This window comes from Jaculus jaculus, chromosome 12, assembly GCF_020740685.1.
Source record: "Jaculus jaculus isolate mJacJac1 chromosome 12, mJacJac1.mat.Y.cur, whole genome shotgun sequence".
NCBI classification, from domain to species: domain Eukaryota; kingdom Metazoa; phylum Chordata; class Mammalia; order Rodentia; family Dipodidae; genus Jaculus; species Jaculus jaculus.
In genome coordinates this window covers 98792404-98818229 of record NC_059113.1, presented here as the reverse complement: position 1 = coordinate 98818229, position 25826 = coordinate 98792404, and the positions used below count along the sequence as shown (strand labels likewise).

At 48.5% G+C, this 25826-nt stretch overlaps 1 protein-coding gene across 1 annotated transcript in view; it reads right to left on the bottom strand.

Annotated features, from left to right (window-relative positions):
- Positions 1-25826, bottom strand: part of Fhip1a (FHF complex subunit HOOK interacting protein 1A) — a 262253-nt gene continuing 236427 nt past the window's right edge. The window contains exons 9-13 of the mRNA XM_004655951.3: positions 21282-21472; positions 15426-16553; positions 8047-8225; positions 7565-7703; positions 1-1074 (exon numbers count right to left, since the gene is read on the bottom strand). Coding sequence (XP_004656008.1) covers positions 821-1074; positions 7565-7703; positions 8047-8225; positions 15426-16553; positions 21282-21472 — 1891 coding nt within the window. The 3' untranslated portion in view covers positions 1-820. The remainder of the gene's footprint in view (positions 1075-7564; positions 7704-8046; positions 8226-15425; positions 16554-21281; positions 21473-25826) is intronic.

Genomic DNA, 25826 nt, shown 5'->3' with positions numbered 1-25826 from the left:
TAGCTTCACAAGTTCCTGTTTGTGTTCATAAAACACTTGTAAAAATGACGGCTGGTTTTCGTATCAATATATAATAACACACTTTTGATCAAACAAATGGCTAAAGACTGAAGTAACAGTTTGCATAGGTATGCTTTCGTCCTACTGAAATAAGGCTGTCTGCAGTGTTTTGGTAGCTGCTGGGGTTGATTATAAAGAAAGCTCTCAAGCAACAAGAAATAACTCCCTGCATTCCAGATTCTCTCTAGCTACATGTCATTTCCCCAGCAGAGAGCTGGGGCTGGGGAATTTTCCCACGACATAAGGCAATACATGTGGAGAGAACGTAAGTCTAGAAATAAGATTCAAAACGACAAGCGAAGCGTGCCTGTGTGGTGAGGCAGAAGGAGCTCCATGTTTGATCTTCCCCCGCACAGAAGAGAGGCCGAGGCGCAGCGGGCTGTAGAAGGCCGCAGGCACGTTCACGCAGCTGCAGAGGCGCCCTTCACCCCGGGGCTTGCCCAGCAAGCACTGGATGCTACTGTCCGCTCGGTGCTATCTGAGCTGCAACGGGCATGACCCATGGGATGGAAGAACAGCCACCAAACCATGTGAGGAGAAGGGCCGAGCAAAGAGAACTGCCAAGGGGACAACCAGCTCATGAGACTTACGTCCCCTGTGACCGGGGAAGGCTCGGCCACAGAAAGCCCCTCCCCAGAAATCAAGTATCGTCAGGAAATATCCAAGTAGACGTTGTGGATAAGCAGCTTTGCACTTAACATCCAGTTAAGACACTCTTAGCCTTATGAAACAATCTTGATTGAAAAGAAACAGAAACCCGCTAACAGAAGGAGTCCTCGAAGTCCCCCAGGATCTTGTAGCACAGAATGGAGTGCTCCTGGGCCAAGGCCGCCAGCTCCTTCAGGAACTCGGGGAAGAGAGCAGCGGCCAGCATGGTGTTCCTCACAGGCAGGGGCAGGTTTGGGGGTGCCCCAGTCACCTTGGCTCTGTTGCTCAGGAATGGCTGGAGCACTCTTGGAGGAGCATCCAAAAGGCTCTTGCCTCCTCCTGTTCTGGAGGCCTCCTGGATGGGATCTGAAAGCAGAAAGACGACAGTCAGATGGGACTGATTCTTGGTGACCTACTCACCTTCCAACTTGACCGTGTGTGTCTGAGGGGCAAGCGGGACTGTCCACTGACTAGATCCTGAACACAGCTCTGCAGCACTCTGACACACAAGCGAACCCAGCAGGCAACAGCCTGCACACAGCTTGGGATCAAGACTTTTACTCAAAGCCTTATACAGGGAATCCTTTGTGCAAGTTGTGGCAAGAATACAGGTTTGTAAAAACAAAACAAAACAAAAAAACCTTCCAGCCAGACACTGTGGTGGGACCTTGAAGTCCTAGGTACCTTGGAGGCTGAGGCAAGAGGACCACTCGAGTTCAAGTTCAAGGTCAGCCTAGTAAACACAGCAATAGAGAAAGAGAAGCACGGAGTCTAGACAGGAGACAAGAGAGGAAAAGGAAAGATAGTAAGAAACCTTCAGGCTCACAGTGGGGAGAAATGGAAAGGTCCTCTTAACTCCATTACTGATGATAGCAGGTGTAAGCTGGGTTCACAGAAGGTTATGAAGAACACCTGTGGCTACTCTTGTCTCCTGCCACACAGAGCCAGTACAGCCTGGGCATCTCTGCCAGGGAGCACTGATCCCCAGGAACAGCCCCAGCATTCAAGCTCTGTGCAGAAAAAGTGGAAGATTCCTTTGGGCCACCAGACATAATGGGAAGTACTAAAGATATCAGAAAGACCAGAACTTCCAAGAGCCAAGAACAGCCCTAGGGATCTGGTGGCACAAGCAGCAAGAAGCTGACAGTTAAGGAAGGGTTCCAGAGGGCGCCCTCACAGTTTCAGTGTCCTAGGTCTAAGGTGATAGGAGCCCAAGATCTAATATATCCGAATGATCTGCATTTTCATTCAAATCAGTTTTACTAAATAAAAAGGTGCAACTTCCCTGACTGTTTAATTTTTGAGCAGCTCCAACCCTAATACATGGGTAGGAATTATTTATGCCGCCTTTTGCCCCCCCCCACCCACCCAAATGCTCTCATTACTCCTTCTAAATCATTAGACTCAAGCTCTTCTTTATTTTGGCTGCCTTTTAGAATTCAGCCCCATTTTTCAACACTTTTCAGAGTGTTGCTTAACTACAGTACTAAAAATTCTTGACATTTATAGTACTTTCCACATCTCAGTACTATAGTCTTTAGTGTTAAAAAAAAAATCCTCTACTTTTACTGCTTTAAATAGCCTTTTGGATTAAAGCTTATCACAGTTTGTGTCATAAAGAACTGGAAAAGTTATTGAGAATCTGTCTCCACTGCCTTTGAACAGACATTGCTGACGTGACCTGACAATGGCTAGAGCAAAAGTGTGGGCACCAGGACTCCACACTGGCCCTCGGGCACTGCCACTCTCAAAGCTCACCAAGGAAGCTGGTCTGAATACCAGCGGGGATAGGGGCACTCGTGGACATCTGTCTCAGAACTTGGGCTGCTCGCTGCTTGGCACCTGGACCTCCTCTCCTCTTCCTCTGCTCACCCAGATCTCAGCTGGGCTTCAGCTTCAGAGGAGCCAGCGCTGCGGCTAAAAGCACGGAGCGTCACTGACCAGCCGGGTCCCTTCAGGCACGTGGATCTCCCTGTCTGTGCTTCGTGTCTGCATGGAAAATGTCTGGCCAAAGCTCAGCTGGCGCTGGAGGGATGGCTCAGCCGGCGGGGTGCAAACACAAGGGCCTGAAGTTGGATCGCAGCACCCAGGCAACAGGCCCCAGCAAGGTGCTGTGTGCCTGTGCGGGGGAGGCAGGCACAGAAAATCCCTGGGGCTTGCTGGCGGAGTAGCCTAGCCAAATTAGTGAGCTCCAGGTTCAGTGAGGTACCCAGTGTCAAAAAAAAAAAAAAAATTAAGTGGAGAGCAACTGAGAGCGAGCCTGTCCATCATCACCTGCCCACACATGCACATGCCGGAGTAAGAGCTCATCGCTCATTGTTGGCTCCAGAAGGGACTCCCAGATCTTGCTCCGCCCCACATGCTGACCCGTGAGGGCAGCACTGCCCGGTCAGGGTGCCCCCCTTTTTCCACTTCTGCTATCATGCTGCACTGCCCACTGTTTACACACTTAGCCCCCATGTGATCGTGTGTCTCTACCCCATCTGTATTCACAGAGGCCAATCACCGTTTGTGGGTCAAGTGATCAGCATGCCCCCCACGCCCCGGAGCCAGCTCGCACGCCTCACCGCCACATTTCCTTTCAAATTCAAGCCTCCTCTCCTCTAGAAAGGGTCTGTGAGGCTAGTGCTGCCGCTTGATCTGTGAAGGAGCATCACGCTAAGGCTGAACCTTCACAGAGGTAGAAGAAGTGAAGTGAGCGAGTGTGTGGACCAGCAGCGGGCACCCTCACAGCCGAGGATGACCCGTGCCAGCTCATCGCGTTGTCGCCGGGGTTCCGGGCCTTAGTGTGTCACACAGCGCACCATCACGCTCTCCATTCAAAGTGCAGGAGACCCAGGTGATGGTCCTAACGACGCTCACCAAGTCTCATCTGCTTCCTTCTCTGTAAAACGGGGAGATGTGTGCCAGTCCAGACTTCCAGAATCCGAGATGGGTTAAAAGGACTCTGGGTAAAAGTAAACACAAGGGACTATTGTGCTGTGGATTAAAAGTAGCTGAGGGGGGCTGGAGAGATGGCTTAGTGGTTAAGCGCTTGCCTGTGAAGCATAAAGACCCTGGTTCAAGGCTCGATTCCCCAGGACCCACGTTAGCCAGATGCACAAGGGGGCGCACGCGTCTGGAGTTCTTTCTCAGTGGCTGGAGGCCCTGGCGCGCCCATTCTCTCTCTATCTGCCTCTTTCTCTGTCACTCTCAAATAAATAAATAAATAAAAGTATCCAAGGGAGAAAAGAAAGGCCTGGCAAGTGGCCGTACTTCAGCAGTGCTTGGCACCGGGAAGGTGGCTTGCTCTGGGAGTGACAGTCCTCCCACTGCTATTGTCCCTGAGGAGGGAAGGAGATGCTCTGGCTGCAGGCACCTGAGCGACACCCCTCACAAAAGGGCCCACAGGCGCGCGCAGCACCCAAAGGACAGGGCCAGGGTGAAAGTAGAAAACCTCCCGATTAGGAGCAGGTTCTGAACCGGTGCCCCAGGTCTGCAAACCTGTGCACGTGCACGAGGCACTCGCGACTCACACTGAGAGGCTTTCTGAAGCAGGGCGGGCCAGTGTTGCTTGGTCATCTCCTGGCAGTGGGGCTGGACAAAGGTCATGGCACACAGACTCTGGAGACCCAACCACACGACTCCACCCGATCCTCACAGTACCGTGCTCTGGGCCCCTTTCAGAAAAGAACCCCAGCCCAGCCCCATCTAGAGCCATCCGTCAGCATCAGTTGTGTATGTGGTGGCAGGGAGCTGGGACTTGGGGGAATCTGTGAAGTTGCAGGGGAAGGTGCCACTTTGCTAACCTAAAATTCGTTAGCAAGTGAGTCAGAACTCAGTGAAAGAAAGGGAAAGTCTTACATCTCAAGAGAATCCTCCGCCATGTCAGTCACCTGACTGTCACAGGCCTTAAAATTACTGAAGTCAGCTGACCAATGTAATGAGCTTGGGTGGTTAAGATGTTCCCATGGGCACGCCTCCTACAACCACAGCTACCAGACAGGGTGAGCCAGCCCTGAGCCCAGCCCAGGTACAGGAGACACCCATCACTACCCATCCCACGTGTGTGTCCCCAAGGATGTCAGTGTGTGTGCTCTTATCTCCGTGAATGAGGCAAGGCAGTCTCAGTCACTTAAGCCTCATGACTCTGGCCAGCGCCTCCGGCCAACATGATTTCAGACATGGTAATGGAGCTAATGGCGCCTTCCCTGTCCTCTTCACAGTGCTGTGTGTCAATAAAAGCTGACTGCCCAGAAACATACCTTACACGCTGTCAAACAAAAATGAAGACTGAGCTGGAGGAAAAGAGACAAGAGACTGAGGCCACTTTCTAACAAGGCAGCGCTTCCCATCTCGAGCTGGATTTGAGTCCTGAATCTGGGCAAGACTCCTGGGCTTTTCTAAACCAACAGAAATCATCAGAGTTGACCTTATGCGAGTTCTCAGCCTGAGCCTCCAGACACGTGCTACACTTCTGCTCTTGCTCTTGGAATCCCACAGCCACGAACCTGATGAGCCTGGGCTAGCCTGCAGGGTGGTAAGGAACACTCACGCCCCAGCCCACGGCCACAGATGAAAGAGGACTAGACATCCTGCCACCCACTGGTGGTGACAGAGAACAGGAGCACAGCAGCACTTTACAGGTAGTCATCCAGGGACAGAGGCCCAAGGAGAGGCCACCTTGCCTGCCCTGGCAGGACCAGACCTGGCGACTGACCCAGTGTCACCCGAGGTGGCTGCAACACCACTCCCCAGCAACTGCTTCCTGCTTCTTCCTCAGCCTAATGCACCTGGTTAGACTGGCCCTTCTGGAATCAGCCTCTTGAGCCCACCAACCAATCAGGTCTCTCCTTTACACTCCTAACTGGTGGTGAGGTGTATCCTGACTGGATGCCTGACCCAAATAGTGAGCCTAACCAAGGCTGTGAAGTATGCTTTCTCCCTCCTCCCTCCCTCCCTCCCTCTCCCCCCCCCCTCTCTCTCTCAGCTTTTCTCCTTACCTCATGGCCCTAGCTTCTTTTTTCCTTCAGTAAGCTCTTGGCTCTTTCTTTTCTTTTTTTTTTTGATTTTTCGAAGGAGGGTCTCACTCTAGCCCAGGCTGACCTGGAATTCACTATGGAGTCTCAGGGTGGCCTCGAACTCATGGTGATCCTCCTACCTCTGCCTCCCGAGTGCTGGGATTAAAGGCACGTGCCACCACACCCGGCTTAGCTCTTGGTTCTTTCACTGCAGGGAGGGGGGGGGTCTCTGCTCCCCTCCCGTGGACTGTCCTGCGTACTTTTCACATGTGCTTTATATTCTTGGTTTGCTATAGGTATGGTCTCTCTGAATGCTGAGCCCCTTACTCTTAGTCCTCCCTGACCCCCTAAGTAGGGGGGGGTTCTTTTGGCTTGGGCTCTCTTGCTTTGCTGTGTGTATGTGTGTGTACATGGACAAGGACCCAAAAGTTGGGGGTCCACAGGTCTAGGGTCCTCTGCATCTTTATAGACATCTAATCACCCCTGGCTTCAAAAATCTCACATGAATGTTACACACGACTGAGTCCCGGCCAAATCAGCTGACCTGACCCGGGTCACCACACATTCAACAGGCACACACAGACGATCCTCAGGGGGGTGACTGAAGCCACTGACTTCGGGCAGTGGTTTGCGGAACACAAGACGAAGTGAGGGACCTTTTTGCAGAGTCATAGCATGGTTCCCTGCCAGAAGTAACAGCTAACTGTCTATGTAGCAAAGAGTGGTCACAAAAGGCCTGAAGTCCACCTTCTTGCACTGCGTGCCCTTGCTTGCTCTCCTCAAAGCCCCAACTAGCTGAAGCCTGAGCCCTCATTCAACCAATGGCGCCTCGCCCACCTTCTTTGAAAATCTGCCATGTACCCAGTAGCTCATCACAACCAGGGCTCCGGCTGAACGGATCTTTCCTGTAACGGTCAGGGGAGTTGCTGGGAGTGCTGATCCATAGCATGCTTGATGCCCCAGGCTCCACTCCAGTATCCCCACCGCCCCCCCCAAAACAAGTTGAGAGACAAAGGAACAAAGTGACCAAGTATCAAATGCACAGAGGAAGACCCCAGCAGCTCCGCACAGCTCAGGCTTCTTTCAGCTTCTTGCCAAAATTGTGAAGTTATGTTTCTGCCTCCCATCTTGGTTCTCGGCTCTGGCCACTTGCCTTAGCCTGCAGTCAGCCACGTGGAAGCCTTGTGCCACACCTGGACCCGTGTGGACAGGTAAAGGCAGTCAGTGCGGTGTGGGGCTTTGGCTCCTTTCTGCTCACCAAGACCTGTGTCCCAGCCGCGGGGTCCCTCCCCACCCCCAGGCCTGGCAGCCAGCGGGGCCTTCCAGGCTCTCCACCTCGGCGCCATCCACCCACTCCTTGCTCGGCCGAGCCCTGGTCTGACACTTCCCCGAGAGCTGACAAAGAGAGGGAAAATGAAAAAGCATCAGGCTGAGAATCATCACCTCTCCTGCTCCTAATGAACAGCTTTCACCTCCCAGAGTGCTGAAGCACATTCATTTTTTTGGCACAAGAGATTCTGGAAATATAATAAAGAGAACAGATGACCTGCTCAGGACAGAGACAGCCAAAAACACCGACTCTCAGAGCACATCTACTGCTTCGCTCTGACCCACAGGTACTGTTATTTATTGGCATCTGGTAACACCTTACTCATCAGCTAAGAAAACCAATGCGCCAGCAGACATTCCTCTAGACTTGAGAACACCAAGAAGAGGACCCTCCCAGTTGGTTTCAAGCGAAAACATCTTCAGATGCTTCTAGGGCCTGGATTCCAAAGGAACACCAAAAACCACAAGCCAGCATGTAGAGAACTGGAGGAGAAGGAAGGAGGATATGGTGGAGAAAGATGGCTGACCTTTGGTTAGTGCTGCTGGGGTCACATCAGACATGTCCACTCGGAAAAGCAGGTACTGCTGGGCTTGGATAAGGAGGCCTGGGAAGTCTCTCTCCACAGAAGCAAACTGCTCAATCTTGTTCTTTACAGATGCAAGGACCTGTCAGAGATAGCACTGATGATGCCACTGCTCCACAGTGGAATTCCACTTGCCGTTATCAGAATGTCTTTCGGGACTGGACCCCATTATGGTAACTATGATTACATTAGGCATTTGTTCATTTTTAACTACCTGGGTGTTCTTGGTAAGGCACCCTCAAAACATCAAGCTAAATGAAGCTTTGCAGTTTGTCTAGACGAGTCTATATGGCCAGCTGAACAGGGTCAGGAAGGTAAGCAAATTAATTGGGACAGGAGATTTTTGAAAGAGGACAAAAATCACAAGAGGAAGGAGAAAAGGAGGTGGGGGAGCAGCGGGATGTGTGGGGGCTTTAGCAATATACCTGGTAGAGAGAGCGGACGCTAGGCTGGAAGACCATGTTGGTGTTAAGGAGAAAGGAGCGCAGGAGTGGCTGGGGGTAGCTGGCCAGCTGGGTGATGATCCCAATGAGCAACAGGTTGACGTGCAGAGAATTCTCCAGCATGTTCTCCAGCTTCGACAGGACCACACTGATGAACGGACCTGCAGGAAGGGCACAAGGCTTCAGGGTGGCAGGGCAGTGGAGGGGTGGGGGTGATGAGTCTCCTTGCCAGCTACAGAACCACTGGAGCCACAGCCCCACAGCCCCACACTGCCCTGAGTCCACTGGTAGAAACCCAGATGGCACACATTCCACTTTTCCTATCTGCAGGCCCAAACAAAAGAAAAACCATAGCCACCAGGCAAAGGCAGGAAAATATGCATACAAGCTAATATTCTGACTCCACAAGCAGCTTTAATACTGTGGAAATTATCAAAGACCTTGAAAACTAATTTTTTAAATGTATACTATATTTTTTCTATGTTATTTCTGCATGCCTAATGATGTCAGTGTTCAAAATATGGCATTCACCATCTCATGATGCTGTGAGGTGTATGCAGACATTAGAGGACATTAAAAATCTTGGTAACAGAGCCGGGCGTGGTGGCACACGCCTTTAATCCCAGCACTCGGGAGGCAGAGGTAGGAGGATCACTGTGAGTTCGAGGCTACCTTGAGACTCCATAGTGAATTCCAGGTCAGCCTGGGCTAGAGTGAGACCCTACCTAAAAAAAAAAAAAAAATCTTGGTAACAATAAGCTGTGTGTGTGTTTGTGTGTATGTATGAACTGTTTTATCAAACAACAGCATGAGAAGAGGCACTGACCACCTGAGAGTCACAGAGAGAGGTTCTGCCTTGCCAAGGGTCACAGTGTGGAAGAGCAGGGAAGAGACAGAGGGCAAGGCATCAGTAACCCTGTCAACGTGGGGATGACAGACAGAGAAGGTACTCAGCCTAAGAAATACAGCCTGGTGTGTCATAAAAGGCTTCAGAAAGAAAACCCATGTGACTACAAAAGCAGTTCATAAAAAAAAGATAAGCAAAGGGAGCTTCTGTTCCTTCCAGTCACTAGAAAATTAATATTCTTTATGTCTGAGTACACTGAAGGCAAGGAAAACAAAAATAATAATAAATCTGGCATTAATAAAATTACTTGAAGATGTTTTAAATTTTTACCATAAAAATGTTCCATTAAGCAAGATCAATGAGAATTTTGTATTTCCCCTAGTGGAGCTATTGATGGTGCCACTAAACCCTGGCATATTTACAGCCAAGGCGCATAACCCTTGAAAAATAAGCATGCCTTATGAAGACTTCACCACCATTAATGTGAGTTCGACAAAAACACACTTCATCTCGAGATGCTTTGCTCAGAAGTCTGATAGCATCGAAGAGCAAGTTCTCCGAGAAGAAGCAAGGTCTCATGAGATATGGGGACAGCACACCTACGGCTGGTACCCACACAGGTGAGAGATGTGGCGTCTACACTAGTTCTGTCTCAAGGAGTACTGGGCAGGGGACTCTGTGGTTTCAGCAAACAAGAGGTACCATCCCCTCACATGGCCCTGGGAAGGGAGGTAGAGCCCTTTGTCAGTCACTCTCCACGCAGAATGGGTCAGTGAACCAATCCTAAGTAACAGGTTACTGAGCTTTGGAGGAGCTTGCAAAACAAAGCTGGGACCATCTGCCAAACACAATCAGAGCTCCAGTTTGACAACAACTGATGAGCTTCCCATGGAGAACCCCATAAATGGCATTGGTACTGTCAAGTTATCTCAGCACAATTCTGGATCTCCAGGTGTGTCTGCAGTGAAAGACTCCAGCCTCACCATCCTCCACTCTGGACCATGCTTCTCCCCACCACTATCACCTGGTACCCTCCTTGTGGTTTCCTTCCACGTGGAGGAAAATCAGGTTAGTAAAGACAATCAGTGTGATTCCTTGACTTGCCTTCCCTGACCCCAGAATGTTCTTGTCTGCACCTAACCATGCTACAGACATGAAAAGTGCTGACCATCAGTGACCTGGGTAGATATCCACAGCCCATCACTACTATAAGTGAGTACAGATTGCTCAAGTCCCACACACAGTGGAGCATAACATCATGTTACCAGTGTCTTACCTGAGAGACACAACACTGTCCTTGGCAGGAGACTACCATCGTAATGTACCAAGAATGCTAACTATAATGCTTTAGGTATGGGCGATAATATGTATGCATTAAGCCCTTCAAGTTCCTACTTTACTCTTAGCTGATTTTTCTCACACACACACACACACACACACACACACACACACACACAGACACGTGTAATATATATAAGCCCTGCTTTGCAAAAAGCAATTGCTGTGGACCTGGTTTAAGTAGCTGGAGATCAGAAAAGCCACAGGTATGCATTAGGGATAGAGGGTACTTTCCCCTATACTCCCAGGAGGACAGATAGCTCCTCATCTGCTATGGTTAAGATGCTGACTGTCCTCTCCACTGCCCCTCCCCCTCCAAAGGCTGCAGGCTTGATGCCCAGCCCATGGCTCTACTGGCAGGTGATGGGACCTTTAGGGAGTCGAACTAGTGGAAGGAAATTAGTTCAACGGGAGCACGCTGTTGAAAGAGTTATTGAGGCTCTGGTCCCTCTCTTTCCTTTCTGCCTCCAGGCCACCATGAGGTGAGCAGCTCCTCTGCCATAAAATGCCCAGCACATGCTACACTGCCTCACCCACCACATGCCAAAAGCAGTGGGGCCAAGTGACCATGGACTGAAGTTCAAGCAAGTAACATGGGTAGTCTCGGGTATTCGTTCACAGTCATGGAAAGCTAACAGACTACTTATAGAACATTTAAAACTGACCACCCTTTCCTGTCATTCGCTGCTCTCCCCTGACTTGCAAAGCTACCATCAGTTCTGTGCCTCAGTTCTGCAGACACCACCTTGGGCTTCACCTCCACTTCACTTGGAGCTCTGTGAATCTTATCATATCCTTTCTGGACTCCACCAAATATATATATATATATTTGGTTTAATGAGGTAAGGATCTCACTGTAGCCCAGGCTGGCCTGGTATTTACTACGTAGTCTCAGGGTGGCCGGGAGTTCATGGTGGCCAACAGAGATTTAGATTAGATAGACAGATAGATAGATACAGACAGATCGATAAAGAGAGACAGGTAAGTGTAAAAACAGTATAAAGTGAAAAACAAGCCAACTCCTGGAGGAAACCCTTAACATATTCTAGCATGCTCCATAAATGTCTTATGTACACAAGAAAATAGGGAATGAATTATTATAGAAAACACTTATTAAACTCAAGCTATATACCAACCAGGGTTCCAAGCACGTTCATGTACCAATTCCATTAATACAATATCTTCAGAAGTATGTTTTATTATTTAGCCCATTTAAAGATAAGGCAGAATGCTAAATACAACTAGTAAATAATGGAGTCAGAATTTCCATTCAGGCCATCTGTTGCCAAGGCTCTTAGCCAGCCCATTATCTTTCCTCCCAGGTGTGTGTCATGTGTTTGTGTGTCTGTCTGTCTCCTGATATTTTTAAATATTTTATTCATTTATTTTAGAGAGAGAAAGAGAGAATGGGCACACCAGGACCTTTAGCCATGGCGAATGAACTCCAGATCCATGCGCCCCCTTGTGCATCTGGCTTTATGTGGGTGCTGAGGAATCAAACCTGAGTCTTTGGGTTTTTTCAGGCAAACACCTTAACCACTGAGTCATCTCTCCAGCCCTACTGATTTTTTTTAAACAAAGACAACATTATTCACTGCTGTGCAGCATGCTTTCCCAGTGAACATATCCTGGAGAATGTCCCACACAGCAGAGAGAGCTCTCAGCACGCTCTCTGGACCACACAGCATGTAGCTGCTCAGAATGTTGCATAAGCAAGTTGGTCTCCTACTGAGGGCATTTGGCTTGTTCCCAGTCACCTCCTATTGCAAACACTGCAGTGAACATCCTGTGGCAGAGGAGTATGACCACAGCTACAAAAACGGTCCTGGCAACAGAATCCCCAGGCCAAAGCCACGATGCACCTTACATTCTGATAAGATGACACAACTTGCTCCCTTGGCATCCACCTCTCGCCACCCCAATGCCCTCTCCACACCTCAGCCAAGGCTAGCTTCTTTAGATCCAGCCATAACACTTTTGCCAGGGGGACAAGGTCCCTCAAAAGTGGACATCACCTAGGACTAAGGTTCCTCTCCTCTGCCCCCTGAGTACTATGCTGTCACACGACCCGCCGTGGCACTTCCCAGTTCCCTGGCCCACTGTCAGCTTGTTTTATTTCCTTCCAGTTCAAACCCTCCCTCCTGGGGGTGGGAAAGACGCTATCACGACTCCATAAGCTAACTGAAGTTATAGGTCTCTGGAAGCTCATGATATCTACTAGACTCTAGAAGCTCAGAAAATTACAACACTCATGAGGCCCCTCCCCAGGCTTATATGAGCACAGAACAATTGCTGAGGGAGAGGACAGGAGTTGTGCAGGAGTTCCAGGGAGGATCCAGCTAGCTGCCTTTGCATCAGCGTCAGTCACCCCTCACTATGCTCCTGAAGCTGTCCCCTCCTTTCCCTGGGCTCCCTTCAGACCTGGCACACATTTTTTGTTTTTTTTTTTTTTTTCACTGAGTATTTTAATTTTGTGTCTTTAGCTCCTAACCCTAGGGCCTGCCAAATAGTACAAGATCCATTTTTTTTTTTAATGCTCAATACATGAATAAGTGAAATTGGATAAATGGAATGATGTGCTTTGGCTGGGAAGCAAATTCGTCTCAGAGGCAGTAGGATTCCCTGGAGAGAGGGAAGTGAGACTAAGGCTTTGGACCATCCTGGGAAGCTGGGAAACTAAGAAGCTACAGGGAAAGAGATGCTTTTTGAGGCTGTGTGCAAGTCTTGGGGGAGGAGCGGGGAAGGGCAAGGTGTAGTCATAGGACCTCTGGGCTCCAGGGTGTGCACATTACCTTTTATCAGCGCAGGGTGACTCACCGGTACCCAACTGCTGTTATTTAATAAAGTGTTAGATTTGCTGTTTCCCCCAGGCTATACTTTGTTTCCTCGACTTGACTTACATTTTCCCAAAGATGAAACCCCTTTGTCAGAAAGCTGGCATTTGAAAGGGCAGCCTTCACTGGTCAGAGGTATTCCTGATGTCCCACAAAAAGGCTGCAGGACAAGGTTAGCGACTTCCTGCTGGGTGAGATGGTGGGGGGGACACACATGCAATTTACTTCCTCCCCCTTCTGTCACTCAGCTTCTCCAGCTCCATCCCCTCTCCCATCAACTGGGAAACCCTAGGTGATCTAATCCTTTTTACTTATGATTGATTGACTGATATAATTTTAATTAAAACTTATTCACACCGCAATGTTATCTCAGCTAGAACCTCAAAACTTCTAATTGTGGAATTAAAAGCTTTCTCTCTGTTTAAATAAATCTTCAGGCATCAGTAAATAATTGAATAAATTTCACGGGAGGAAAGTGGAGAGTCCCTTGAAGTCACAGTAAGACTGGGTGAGCCCTGGGTGGTGGAGACGTCATCTCTCCTCACCAAGCTGCTCCTCACTGATGGGGAAAGACAAGACTCAAGCAAGCCTGTGAACAGCAGTAAATTCCCTTCCCCCAGCTCTCTGTTCTCACAGAGGGGGGGCCATGTGGAGCTTTGCAAGGGGAAGCCAAGACCCAGGATCCATCCACAGCTATAACTCCAAGCTATAACTCTCTTCCTCTTCCAGCACCTCTCTCTGCTATCAAACACCATCCCAGAGTCCTTCCCTGCCTTCCTCTCCTGAGCCCGCCCTTCCTTCCTTTCATTCATTATTTTACTTTATTTTATTTTGAGGTAGAGTCTCACTCTAGCCCAGGCTGACCTGTAAATTCACTATGTAGCCTCAGGGTGGCCTCAAACTCATGGCGATCCTGCTACCTCTGCCTCCCGAGTGCTAGGATTAAAGGCATGTGCCACCATGCCTGGCTCTAAAATGATCAGTTTTCCATTCCTTTTGTTTTAGTTTTTCAAGGTAGGGTTTCCTCGAACTTGCGGCAATCCTCCTACCTCTGCCTCCCCAGTGCTGGAATTAAAGACATGTGCCACCACACCCAGTTCTTACTGGGCTTTCTTATCTTTGGAAACTCCTTCCGTGAATGCCACCATTTCCAGATATAGATTCTCTTGCTTAACATTTGATGGTATTTTTCTCCTACTCCGCACTCTGATCCCAGTGCTGACATCGTATCCTACCTTAACCCTTCACCTCATAAAATGTCTACTGGCTGCTGGCACTGTGTCTCTTGGGCATACCTGTTTGGGAGAGTGAGGAGTTTATGTGGTTCTGTTCACATTTTACCGTCATAGAGCATGCACTATAGTAGGATATAGGAATTAAAAGTAGGGAAGGCTTAGCAGTTAAGGCTCTGGCCTGCAAAGCCAAAGGACCCAGGTTCAATTCCCCAAGACCCACATAAGCCAGATGCACAAGATGGTGCATGCATCTGGAGTTCATGTACAGCTGCTGAAGGCCCTGGTGTGCCCAATTCTTTCTCTATCTGCCCCTCTCTCTCTCTCTCCTCCTCAAATATAAATGAAAATAAAATGTAAAAATTTTTTAAAAAAGCATAGCTGGAGAGATGGCTTGGTGGTTAAGTGCACTTCCTGTACAAGCATGAGGGTCTGAGGGGCTTAATACCACCAGTGTTCAAATCTCCTGATCCCATGTAAACAGCTGGGCCGTGTGCACCGATAGCCCTAGTCCCTCAGGGAAGTACAGACCTGAGAATCTTTGGAGCCCCATGACCTCCGGAATGGGTAATAAGACTCTAGCTCAAAATAAATAAATAAATAAACAAACAAACAAATACGAGACCCAGTGGAAGGAACACTGGAGAAGGACACCCAGTACTCTGCTCCAGCCACCACAGGCATTGCCACACCACACATACACACACACACACACAAACACACACGCAAAAAAAGAAAAAAAATACAAATAAGCATACAAATAAGTGCTAAGGAAAACAACATACATTAGACTCAAGGAAATAAGGTTACTAAATAATGACCAGATTTCTGTGTTGTTTAATCAGGCCCATTACTTTATCACAGTCATCAAGAAAAGTTATTAAACAGTAAAATTTAACTCTTTAGCTTGTTAAATAAACAAAAACCTCATTGCAAGAATGACAAGATAAGAACAAGACCCCCTGCCCCCGGCTCTTTTTAAAAGTAAAGTTTTCACTCCTCTGTTAGGTTGGGTGACACACTCCTCACCTTCACCTGCCTGGCCCGCCTGTCACACCTTGTGCAAGCGCTCCCAATAGCTGAAACCGCAAAGCAACTTAGGGTTGTCACCTGTGAACGGGGCGTTTTGAGTCCTCATGGGATGGTGGCCGGCAGCGATGTCCTCTCTCATCCCAAACGGGGAAGGCACGGTCTCCACAGCCGGAGTGTCTGCCATGAGGGAGTCAAAGTCTTCCTCCTCCTCCTCCTCCTCTCTTTTGCTTTCATCCTTTCCCTTTTCCTCTTTGCTCTCTTCTTCCTTTGTGACAAGTACAGGTGTGGGAGCGGGGAGGCCGTCGTCCATCAGGCCCTCGGTGCCGGAATCCAGCTCTTGGATGATCTGGTCGCACTGGGCAATGAAATCTTCGCCCTCGGGGCTGGCGATGGGCAGGTCAGGCAGGGGCTCAGCTTCAGATCCTGGGGCTGAGCATTCTGAATTGGGTTCTGAGGCCACGCCAGGCTCACTCTGTCGCTTGGCTTCCTTGTACCCGTTGTGGCCCAGGCCTGAGCTGTCCCTGCTGGGCTCTGACTCGGCCTCGGGCTGGGGGCTGAGGAGGGGACCATTGCTCACGGGGAGACTCTGAGCCTCGGGCTGGGCCTCGGCTGGGGGGCCAGTGGCTTCCTCACGCTGCTCCCTGGCGTCCTCGGAGTCCTTCTGGGCGCACAGCCTGTACACCATCACGTCATCCTGGAAGTCCGACTCTTCGATGTAGGACCCTTTGACGAGCAGGATGGCGTTCCTCTTCATCTCTTGGATGTGTTTGGGGGGATCCACAGGGGCCGCGGGAGCTGAAGTTTCCAGATCCTCGTAAGCTCCAGGGGAACCCACGTCGGCCCCTGAGGAGATCCCGGTGTCATAGCTGTCGTCCCACTCCAACTCGGTCTGGGTCTTGTCCCTGGCTGGCACGGTCCCGGGGTGCTGCTGTGGGAGCCTGGCCTCTGGGTGGGCCGAGCCAGTGCAGCTCTCCTCCGGGAGACCGTGCAGGAAAGTCTCGGGGTCAGGGGACTCCCCGTCATAGAGGGCCGACCAGACGCGACAGTCCCTCATGCAGTGCAGGATGTTGCTGTGGGCCTCCCACAGGTACTGCAGGTAGCTGATGTCCAGGGCCTTCCCGTACTCCACGATGCAGGCCGCTGGGGACGGGGGAGAGGGTGCAGAGGATGGAGTAGGCGCCTCAGACCACAGCTGCTCCTCCAGCCCTGCGCGGGAACAGGAAGCAGTCAAAAGGAGAAGCGGGGACAAGGGCAGATGGGGACCTGGCGCCACTTTAGGCATAGTACTAGCTTATGAAATGGTCTCTGAATGATGAAAGGTGGTTCAAGTTGAAGAAGGGAAGGAAGTACTAGAGTCTACCCTCACAGAAGACAGAAACCCAGCATGGCCAGGTGCTGGCTATAGCCAAGAGAAAGCTTTTATGTGATAAGGGCTGTTAAAGAAGTAAAAGCTAAGCAGGGTTAATAATAACCTTAATAATAAGTAATAATAAAGTAATAAATAATAATAAATAAAATAAAAATAATAAATATAACCTTAACAATAAATTCTCGGGATGACAGGGTTACATTAGGTCATACACTGAATGTGGTGCCTGACACAGAACAGGTAATCATTGGAAAGGTTTTTTTATTTGGGTTCTAAACTGGGAGGCTGAAAAGCCATGAGTTTGAGAACTAGATTTTCTGAAGGAAAAAAAAAAAGACCCTGGTTTCTGGAGAAAAACAATTGACTCATTTGATATATGTCGAATAGTACCTCACAGTTAAGTCATCATCAAACTACAACTCACACCTGAGTCTATGATTTGTTTGTTTGTTTGAGGTAGGGTTTTGCTCTAGCTCAGGCTGACCTGGAATTCACTATGGAGTCTCAGGGTGGCCTCGAACTCATGGTGATCTTCCTACCTCTGCCTCCCGAGTGCTGGGAGTAAAGACATGTGCCACCATGCCTGACAATTAGTATTTTTTTTTTTTAATGTAGCCCAAGCTGACCTGGAATTCACTCTGTAGTCCCAGGTTGGCCTTAAACTCACAGTGATCCTCCTAACTCTGCTGGGATTAAAGGTATGCACCACCACACCTGTCCTAAATCTATGATTGGGCCCAGTGTAAAGTTACCTATGTGGCATTTCATTTTATTGTGAACTTGATCAGGTAAGGAGTCAAGTAAGAGGCATGCCTCCTGGGAGGGTCTGAGGAAAGGGTAGTGCCTTCAGCCTGGCTGCCCCTGGTACTTGCAAGTGAGCATGCCTGCCCTGTCCTTGGCAGACATGAGAGCCCAGCTCCTTCAGTCTTCCCCTGGGCACTGAAGAGCAGCGTCTCTGCAGGAATCCTCCAGGCCTGCGACACCACACCAGGACCGCTGAGACATCCAGCCTCATTGACGCTACAGCTACTGTGTCCACTCCTCAGCCTGCCGACAGCCACTGTTGGACTGCCCGGCCTGTACCATGTAAGCCAGTATAATAAATCCCCTTTATAATATGTATTCATCCTTTCAGTTCTGTTCTTCTAGAAAACTCTGACTTATAATCTATCAGATAACTGCTTTTGTAAAAAAAAAAAAAAAATTTTATTATTTATTTTTATGACAGAAAGAGAGGGGGAAAGGAAGGGACTGAATGGGTATGCCAGGGCCTCTAGCCACTGTAAACAAACTGCAGATGCATGTGCCACCTTGTGCAACTGGCTTATGTGGGTTTTGGGGAGTTGAACCTGGGTCCTTAGGCTTCGTAGGCAAGTGCCTTAACTGCTAAGCCATTTCTCTAGCCCTCAGATAACTGCTTTTGTTGTTACAAGTTTCAATGTCATTACTTAGAGAGTTGTGAAAATATCTGCATTTAAGAGTTCATGTTCCCTCAAAGGAAATTTTTAGAAAAGACTCAGACATCTTAGCATCCCCAAACATCTAGAATGTTGTAAGTACTTTATCATTGCTATGGAAGTTAGCAGCTCTGCATGGCTGACATTCTGTTCACAGATGGAAGACTGCCCCCCCCCCCCACCACCACCCCTTAGCTGGCAGACCACTGTTCAGGTGCTGGCCTGCTGGCCTCACTTCATTGTCTTGTCTTAGTAAGCTTCACGTCCCTTCCTATTGACTCTCCACGTGGCTGGGTCAGGACCAAGCCTTTAAAGAGTGTATCAGCCCACTGAGGACCGGGCTCACGGGTTACCGGGCTGCTGCCACCTATTGTTTATCTGTTACTTTAAATAAAAACTACATCAAAAAATCTGCTAGTAGGGCTGGAGAGATGGCTTAGCGGTTAAGCGCTTGCCTATGAAGCCTAAGGACCCAGGTTCGAGGCTCGGTTCCCCAGGTCCCACATTAGCCAGATGCACAAGGGGGCGCACGCGTCTGGAGTTCGTTTGCAGAGGCTGGAAGCCCTGGCGCACCCATTCTCTCTCTCTCCCTCTATCTGTCTTTCTCTCTGTGTCTGTCACTCTCAAATAAATAAATAAATAAATAAAATTTTTTTTTAAAAAAAGCTGCTAGTAATGCTGAGCAGTTTACTACACGCCAGTCAGTTTTCAAGAGTTTTTGCCCTCTTAATCCACTTACGGATGCAGCTCTTTGGGATAGGCACTATTTTACAGATGAGGGGGAAAGTTTGGTATGGTTAAGAAATCTGCCCCAAAAGATGGTAGAGCCAAGGCTCGGGATCCTAGCTGCAAACCAATAATTATAAGCTACTTAGTCATGTAATATTAGGACATTATCTTGGGATAAATTAACTCTAGAGGCAGAATAAAAACAATAAGAAAAACATAGAATATGGGATCAGAGAATGAGCCAGTTACCTAACCTTGAAAAGGTCAATGCCAATCCCTGGGTTTGTTTCTTCATCTGTCTGTGCAGAGAGCTATTCTCTTCATATCCTTAAATTGAGCATACAGCTAGAGTGGTTGGCAAATTTGAGACAATCAAATGTTTAAACTGAATTTTTAATGTTGGGGTTAATTTAGCCACAGAATCACTCTTTAAATAACTTTCATAGTAAATTTTAAACGGTACCATTTTTCAAATATGCTTTTAAATATTACTTGTGGAGGGCTGGAGTGATGGCTTAGTGGTTAAGGCACTTGCCTACAAAGCCAAAGGACTCAGGTTTGACTCCCAGGACCCACATAAAGCCAGATGCACAAGCTGGTTGCATGCATCTGGAGTTCGTTTGCAGTGGCTAGAGGCCCTGGCTTGCCCATTCTTTCTCTTTCTTTCTCTCTCTCTGTCTTTTGCAAATTAATTAATTAATTAAAAATACTTGTGGGGGACTGGAGAGATGGCTTAGTGGTTAAGCACTTGCCTATGAAGCCTAAGGACCCCGGTTTGAGGCTCGATTCCTCAGGACCCACGTAAGCCAGATGCACAAGGGGGTGCACGCATCTGGAGTTCGTTTGCAATGGCTAGAGGCCCTGGCGCGCCCATTCTCTCCCTCTCTCTCTCCCTCCCTCCCCCTGTCTCTCTCTCTCTCTCTCTCTCTCTCTCTCTCTCTCTCCCTCTCTCTCTTTCTTCCTGCCTCTCTGTCTGTCACTCTCAAATAAATAAAAATACTTAAAAATAATACTTGTGGATGAGAAAATATATCCAAGCTAGTTTGCCTCATGGAGAAATATATTCAAAATATAGTTATATAACTTGTTAATTCCCATGCATATACTACATTAAAGACCAAAACTCCATGTTCATCTTAACTTCTAAAATCTACAAATATGCTGGTATCTTTTAGTCAAGTAGCCCAATTCTTTTATCACATAACTTAAAAAGATATTTATTTATTGGAGGGAGGGAGGGAAGAGAGACAGAGAGAGAGAAAGAAAGAGAGGAAAGGAAATGGGAGCACCAGGGCCTCCAGCCACTGCAAAGAAGCTCCAGATGCATCAGTCAGTTTGCTCATCTGGCTTACATGGGTACTGGGGAATCGAACTTGGGTTCTTAGCCTTCATCATAAGTGCCTTAATTGCTAACCCATCTCTCCATCCCATGCAGCCCAACTTTTAAACATGTTTTATCTAATTAAGCTGTGGCTGGATGGGCTGATTATTAACAGAAGGGACATCAAAAGATATGCTGAAAACACACCAGTCGACATCAGCCCCAGACCATTTGCTAGTGGTCACAGGGCAAGCAAAATACTCCTGAACTGAATCAGCACTTTGACCATCAGAGGTACACAGACATGCGCATGTCCCCTTGTTCCAGCTGTCTGCAGAGGACAGGGGTTCATAGAGGTGACTATTTGTTAGCAATAGCCTCATTGCCTCATTCCTTGAGGAGTTTCCTTTTCTCTCTCTCTCTCTCTCTCTTTTTTTTTTGGTTTTCCTAGGTAGGGTCTTGTGCTCGCCCAGACTGACCTGGAATTCACTATGTAGTCTCAGGGTGGCCTCAAACTCATGGTGATCCTCCTACTCTGCCTCCCAGTGCAGGTATTAAAGGCGTGTGCCACCATGCCTGGCTGAGGTGACCACTTAAATTTTATCTGTTCACAGCCAACAAACAGCATGCATGAGAATGCTTGTAAAAAATAGAGTATCTAGGAAACCTTCCAATTATGTCAAACAGAGGAGATAATGGTACCATATCACATATTTATAGCTTTACAATGGTATGCTTTTGACAGGCGAGCAATCTACAAGTGGACCGTTGTGGGAAATCAGGAACAGTCCTACCTCAGCCACAGCCCCCGCCACGCTGCCTCGCTGCGACTCCCACGAGGGCGCCACAAGCCAGGCCACACAAAGTGAAGGTCTGAGACAAACGGCCTGGTGGGAAGCTTCGGTGAACACAGGTGACAGTGCCCATAACTCTTGGTGAAGCGGAAAAAGACCCTAACTGGCCATCTGCGAAAATAATGGGACTCTGAAGTAGATGGTGCCCCCAGAGGAGATGGCATTAGGTGCCGAGTTTCAAGATCACCCTTAGCACGTACCCACCTGAACCATCGTGTGTACACTTGGACCAGAGAATGTAGTCCCTCTCCTGGTTTCCCAGCGTCAGCGTGATGCCGCTGGCACAGCACACTGGGGTCAGGGCGAGCAGCCTGGCCGCAGACACGGAGTAACAGTCTCTCTCCTTCACAGCCCACCTCTGACTGAGCATCATGTGATTGCAGGGAATCAGATACCTGGAGTCACAAAAAGAGCCAGCGTTCAGTGTCTGCGAGGCCCTGGGCCACGACCAGGCGAGGCCCTGCAGCATGACTGAGACCAGTCGTGGCTGGCGGCAGGCTCGTCCCCGGTTCATTCTCGGGCCACGCAACACGCTGGCCACTGCGTCTGTCCCTTGCTTAAAAGCCCGTGGCAGGCTTCTTTCTGTTGTCAGAATTGCCCCTTGATAGAGCATCTCTGGCCCTAACGTTTCCCATCTCTTGGTTTCCTGATTCACCTCTGTTCTTTTTGTTTTTATTGACAACTTCCATAGTTGTAAACAATATCCCATGGCAATTCTCACCTCTGTTCTTTATACCCATGGCAACCTTCCACCTGGAGTGAGCCTTCCCCCTTCTCTGCTTGACAATTCCTCAAGGCCCATCTGCAGCGCCCCATCTCTGGAAAGGCTTCTCAAATCCCTGCTCCAAGGCACAGCCCATCTCTTCTTCCATTGTGTGCACTAATAAAGGGCTACTGGACTGAGGGGATGGCTCAGTGATTAATGGAGCTTGCTTGTAAAGCCTGACGGCCTGGGGTTCGATTTCCCAAGAACCCACGTAAGGCCAGTCCAGCCGCAGAAAGCACATGCGTCTGTCATTTGTTTGCAGCAGCAGAAGGCTCTGGTGCATACATATTCACTCACTCGTTTTTCTCTCTCTGTCATTGCAAATAAACACAACTAAAATAAACCACTATTGCTACATGTCACAGAATTTCTGCATCTGCCTCCTTGTGCTTCCTAGAGCAAGGATGCACCAGTAGCCTTGTCTTAGGTGTCCTGCACCTGGCTCATAATGGACACTAAATGAAGGCAGCCAGACCACTCCACAGTGTGAGCCTGTAGTGTCCCATGAGCCACCAGAGGAAAAACTGTGGTCCAGGACTCGGCAAAGAGCTGTGGCTCCCTCTGCGCTTCAGACACCGTTGGCTAGTGTCTGAAAGCATCTCCGTGTTGTGTGGACACGTGGAGATAAAAATATCAGGACCACCACTTCTAACATGCCTGAACACACCAGTGAGCTCTGTATAAAATAAGCATGTTTAAACGAGTGACTGTCTTGACAGTGAGACAGCACAGTCCCTCTTTAAACAAGGATGGGATAAGTGAGATAAAGAGCCCACAGTGACTGTCACGCACACGCGTCAGGGTCGGCTCCAGGCTGACCTACAGCCCAGGCCCCCATGTGAGCAAGAACCATCGCTGAAGGAGCCAGAATGTGTTCAGCTTCTGAGGAGGAGGCAGCATTAAGGTAAGCAAAGGCTCCTATGGAAATGATAAGAAGTACAATTGTAGGACATGCCTTGGCCTGTAAACATTGGCTCCTCCCATTCTCCTGTTGATCCCTCCCCACCAAAATTCCATGTTTCTAGTTATGAGGTGCCCACTGCAGAAGGCTGAGTCAAGGAGGAAAAAAACAAACAAACATAAAAACATTAAATCCTTTTGACCTAAAATACTTTCGAGGCATGAAATGACAAACTGTTAATGAACATGGAACCTTCAGCCTCCTCTCCCTGGATCAGACATTTCTCAAGTACCCCAAATTCCTAGTGCATCACCCACTCTTAGAGGCATATACACACCGCTGTCACTAAGAACCAGACACACCCCTTTGGGTACCGTGGCATCTGTTTTCATAAGCTCAGTTTCACAGAAACCAAAAGCAACAAGAACACAAAGGAATGGTAGGGAAGACAGTGAGGGCAAGGAGACAGGCCTGTTCTAGTTCCGTAGGGACCCCTATCTGAGTCCTACCGGGGGAGAAGGATGGTGGAACTCTCTCACGAACACGTCAGTGAGCTGAAAGGACTGGGTGATTAGAAGTGACACAGAGGAGGGGTGTGTTCTCCCACCTTGGTCTGCGCTCAGCCCAACTAGGTCCAGTGGGCACCATAAAACAGGATGTGCCAGTACCTCATGGCAGCCAGGGATGGGGGCAGCCCAGATGGGGAAACATCCAGAATGGGAGCATTGTGGGGACAGCTGCAGGGAGATAGCCAGTGGCAGCTGGGATGGGGTACAGTTGGGATGTAAGGAGTATCAGGGACTGAGGTGATGTGGTACCCAGAAAAGAGATACGTTTGCTTATAAACACATGTACGAGCCCTCTCCTGGGGACGCATAGAGGTGATGGCTGATGCAAGGGGCCAAAGCCAGACAAGACAGGGCCAAGGGCTTCAGCAGCTAGGAAACCTGCCCTGTGGCTATGATGCGACTTCTTTCCACAGTGGCTGGTGAGGCCTAGGGAAATGTACGTCACACAAGACTTATTATATCCTCATTTGGATCATTAATTATTAATAGAATCAAAAGCCTCAATATTTTTATAGGCAGAGGGAACTTGATGCCTACTTGCAGCTCAGACCAGTCACAGTTCATGATTTCAATTGATATTCATATTCTTCTACTCTTTGTTTGAAGTATTTAATAAAGTGAAATACTGGATGGAAGCTAATAAAGCAATTTATCAACTATCACCAGTGGCTAGCTTAAAATGAGTTTAGAAGAAAGAATTATTGGCAACTGAAACTTTGAAAATACCTGCTTTCAGCAGAAGCTCAGGATTTTCTCCCGAATAAATCAAATGAAAGGAGATCTCTGCTGCTTAAAGAAGAGGTTCTGGGGAGTTGGAAATGGAGAAGTCCAGTCAAGCAGCAACCTCCCTGGCATTCCAAGCAGAAGTTCTGCCTCGTTTTGAAAATGAAGGATCATCATGCACAAAAGACACACCATTCCTTCTCTACCTGTCTTTCCATCTTTCTGAGGAAAAGATGAGGGCAGAATAAATGCTAGAAGCCCCTCAAATGTCACGTATCCAACTAAAATACATATCCACGCAGAATGGTCACGTAAGCGTTTAGTACCGGCACTTTTCAACCAGCCATCTTTACTCTGTACTGTGTTCATTTTGTCTGGAGATTTTATTTACCTTCAGGAACTGAGAGTAATGACAGAATAAATGTTTTGAGACAGTCTTACTATGCTGACCAGTTCGACCTCAAACTTATCATCCTCCTGCCTCAGACTCCCAAGTGCCAAGACTTCAGGTCACCTAGAGCCTACTAACAGGCTGGTGAATATTGACTTTAGATGTCCGGATTTCTTTTTTTTTTTTTTTCTTCGAGGTAGGGTATCACTGTAGCCCAGGCTGACCTGGAATTCACTATGGAGTCTCAGGGTGGCCTCGAACTCATGGCAATCCTCCTACCTCTGCCTCCCGAGTGCTGGGATTAAAGGTGTGCGCCACCACGCCCAGCTCAGATGTCTGGATTTCTTAAAGCTATTCCCCAACATAGCAGGGGGGAAAATTCTGCTCTTATTGCTCCCCACCCCACTTATTTCCCAACCTTATTCAACCCTTTCTTGGAGATCACTCATTAAAATAAACCACCTCTTTTGAAACTATTCAGTGACTAGCAGCTGATGATAAAACACATGTTCTGCTTATTGCTACACTGACAAGAAAAGCAAACACCACAGCAAAGGGTTCTGAGCTGAGGACCCCAGCCAAGCACCAGTAAGCAGAAACCTACAAAGCAATAGCAATGAATTTCAGAAGAGATTTTTCATTGTTTGTCAAGGTTCTGACCACATTTCTTCTATGCATCTTCTCCGAAGCTGGCTGCTCTCTTTCACACTGCTCCCCAACTCCTGTGTGACATGGAATTGTTTCTAGTGTATACACACAGCTTCTCCTCAGGTAAAACGCCTCTATCTGAACTTCACAGATCACACAGTTCACAAACCTGACAAAAACACTCTTACCAGACTCTTCAGATACGGTATCCAAGGCATTAAGTAATTCAATTTCCACTAACCTGGGAAGCTCCAGGAGCACAAGGCTGACTGGTCACTTCACTGCTGACCAGCATTTTCTGCCTGCCCCCTTAGCCTGCCATAGGTCACATCTGTGGACAGTATCTCTTGGGTTTCCTGCTCGCTAACTTAGTGGTTTGAATGTGAAATGTCCCCCATATCTTCAGGTACTTGTGATTAAGCCTCATACTTGATCCCCAGCTGGTGGCAATTTAGGGTACTTGGGGTGGGCGTCGGAGTGTTAGAACCCAAGCACCCCTTGCCAGAGTCAGCTTGCTTTTACTGCTACCTCACAGCCTCTGTGGTAAGATAGGGTGCCAAGCCTCTGCTATGCTATGCTATGCTTTTCTGCCACGATGAAGTTTCCCCTCAAAACTCTAAGTCCGAAATAAACCATATCTTACATGAGCTGCTCATGGCCCAGTGTTTTGTCATACCAACAAGAAGGTAATTGTAGAGTGACTTGTAATTGCAACACTGACATATCCTCTCTTTTGGGGCATTTTATTTCA